The sequence below is a fragment of the Rhagoletis zephyria genome, unplaced genomic scaffold, assembly GCF_001687245.7.
Source record: "Rhagoletis zephyria isolate East Lansing unplaced genomic scaffold, Rhagoletis_zephyria_1.1 Rzeph_scaffold_78675, whole genome shotgun sequence".
Taxonomy (NCBI): Eukaryota; Metazoa; Arthropoda; class Insecta; order Diptera; family Tephritidae; genus Rhagoletis; species Rhagoletis zephyria.
In genome coordinates this window covers 1-1,140 of record NW_016235724.1, presented here as the reverse complement: position 1 = coordinate 1,140, position 1,140 = coordinate 1, and the positions used below count along the sequence as shown (strand labels likewise).

The window sequence follows — 1,140 nt, the reverse complement described above, 5'->3', positions numbered from 1 at the left end:
TGGCATCGTTCTGGAGTGGAACACTCCGAAGTACTGGACATGTTATTCCTAAGTATTTTGGCGTTGACCAGCGAAAAACATCCACATCGAGATTTAAATTTATATCAATTGAGTGAAGCTGGTCTACTCAAGGAGCTACTCAATTTATGCAAAGTTTATGTGATTGAATCACCAAATCCGGTGTACATATCAGCAAGTGCAGCTGAATCATTTGTGGCCATATTGTCAGTTTTTGCTGGTTCGCCACCATCCACATCGCTAATGGATGAAATAATGAAATTGGCCTTACTTCTGCAAAAGCCCAGTGAATGTTACATCACACATGATAGATCGAAATTCTATTTTCTCTTAACACCACAGCCGCCAGTTAGAGAAAAATTATCAACGGTGTCCAGCTTTAATCGAGTCGCAACGCCATTTCGACGTCGATCTAAACGAGAGCGACCTGGCATCGCAGTCCCTATTGCAGCAGCAGCGACACCAGATGCGAATGTGAATGCAAATGCGAAGCAGAATGAGAAAATTAAGCGTTTACGGCGTTTGCATATATCAGCCGCCAGCTCACCTTTCAGACGCAATTTGCTTGAGCTCGAAGATAATTTGGAAAATGTTGCTGACTGTGGCAGATTAAACAAGAAAGCTTTACGCTTACTAAGCCCGGTAGATATCGAGAATTGGCGTACAAGATTCAAACACAGTTCGAATTGGAATATGCCGGCGAGTCCAGTGAAGAAATTACATACTTCGAATAATACTGAGAAATATTTATCTGTATCACCATGGTCTCCAAACAAAATTAGTCATAAACGCTTAAGATATGCTTGTTTTAGTCAAAGTGTAAACATGGATAACCCCAAGGTTAAAAAACGTGAAAAACAGTTGGGGACAACATCAATTACTAGCATTGATTTTGTTAGTTCGGATAAGGAAATCCTCGCCAGGCATCATTTAGGCCTATCATCAGTGCCAGTCACTTCACAACAACGTCGAAGTAGATTGCTGGTAAAAACTGATTTCTATAATTGGCATGGCATTATAGCCTTACAGGAGGGACTGCTAACGTTGTTGAAAAATTTTCTTTGTCTCTTGCCGGATAACGCAGTGGAAGAGGTAAAGTTAGGCACAGACACGAATTACTAA

General features: G+C 41.0%; 1 protein-coding gene across 1 annotated transcript; it reads left to right on the top strand.

Annotated features, from left to right (window-relative positions):
• Nucleotides 1–3: 3 nt before the first annotated feature.
• Nucleotides 4–1,134, top strand: LOC108357501 (uncharacterized; the record flags this gene model as incomplete). Its single annotated transcript, XM_017608574.1, has 1 exon — nt 4–1,134. A coding segment is annotated over one exon (1,131 nt), but the record flags the coding sequence as incomplete, so codon positions are not given.
• Between the last annotated feature and the right edge of the window lie 6 nt (nt 1,135–1,140).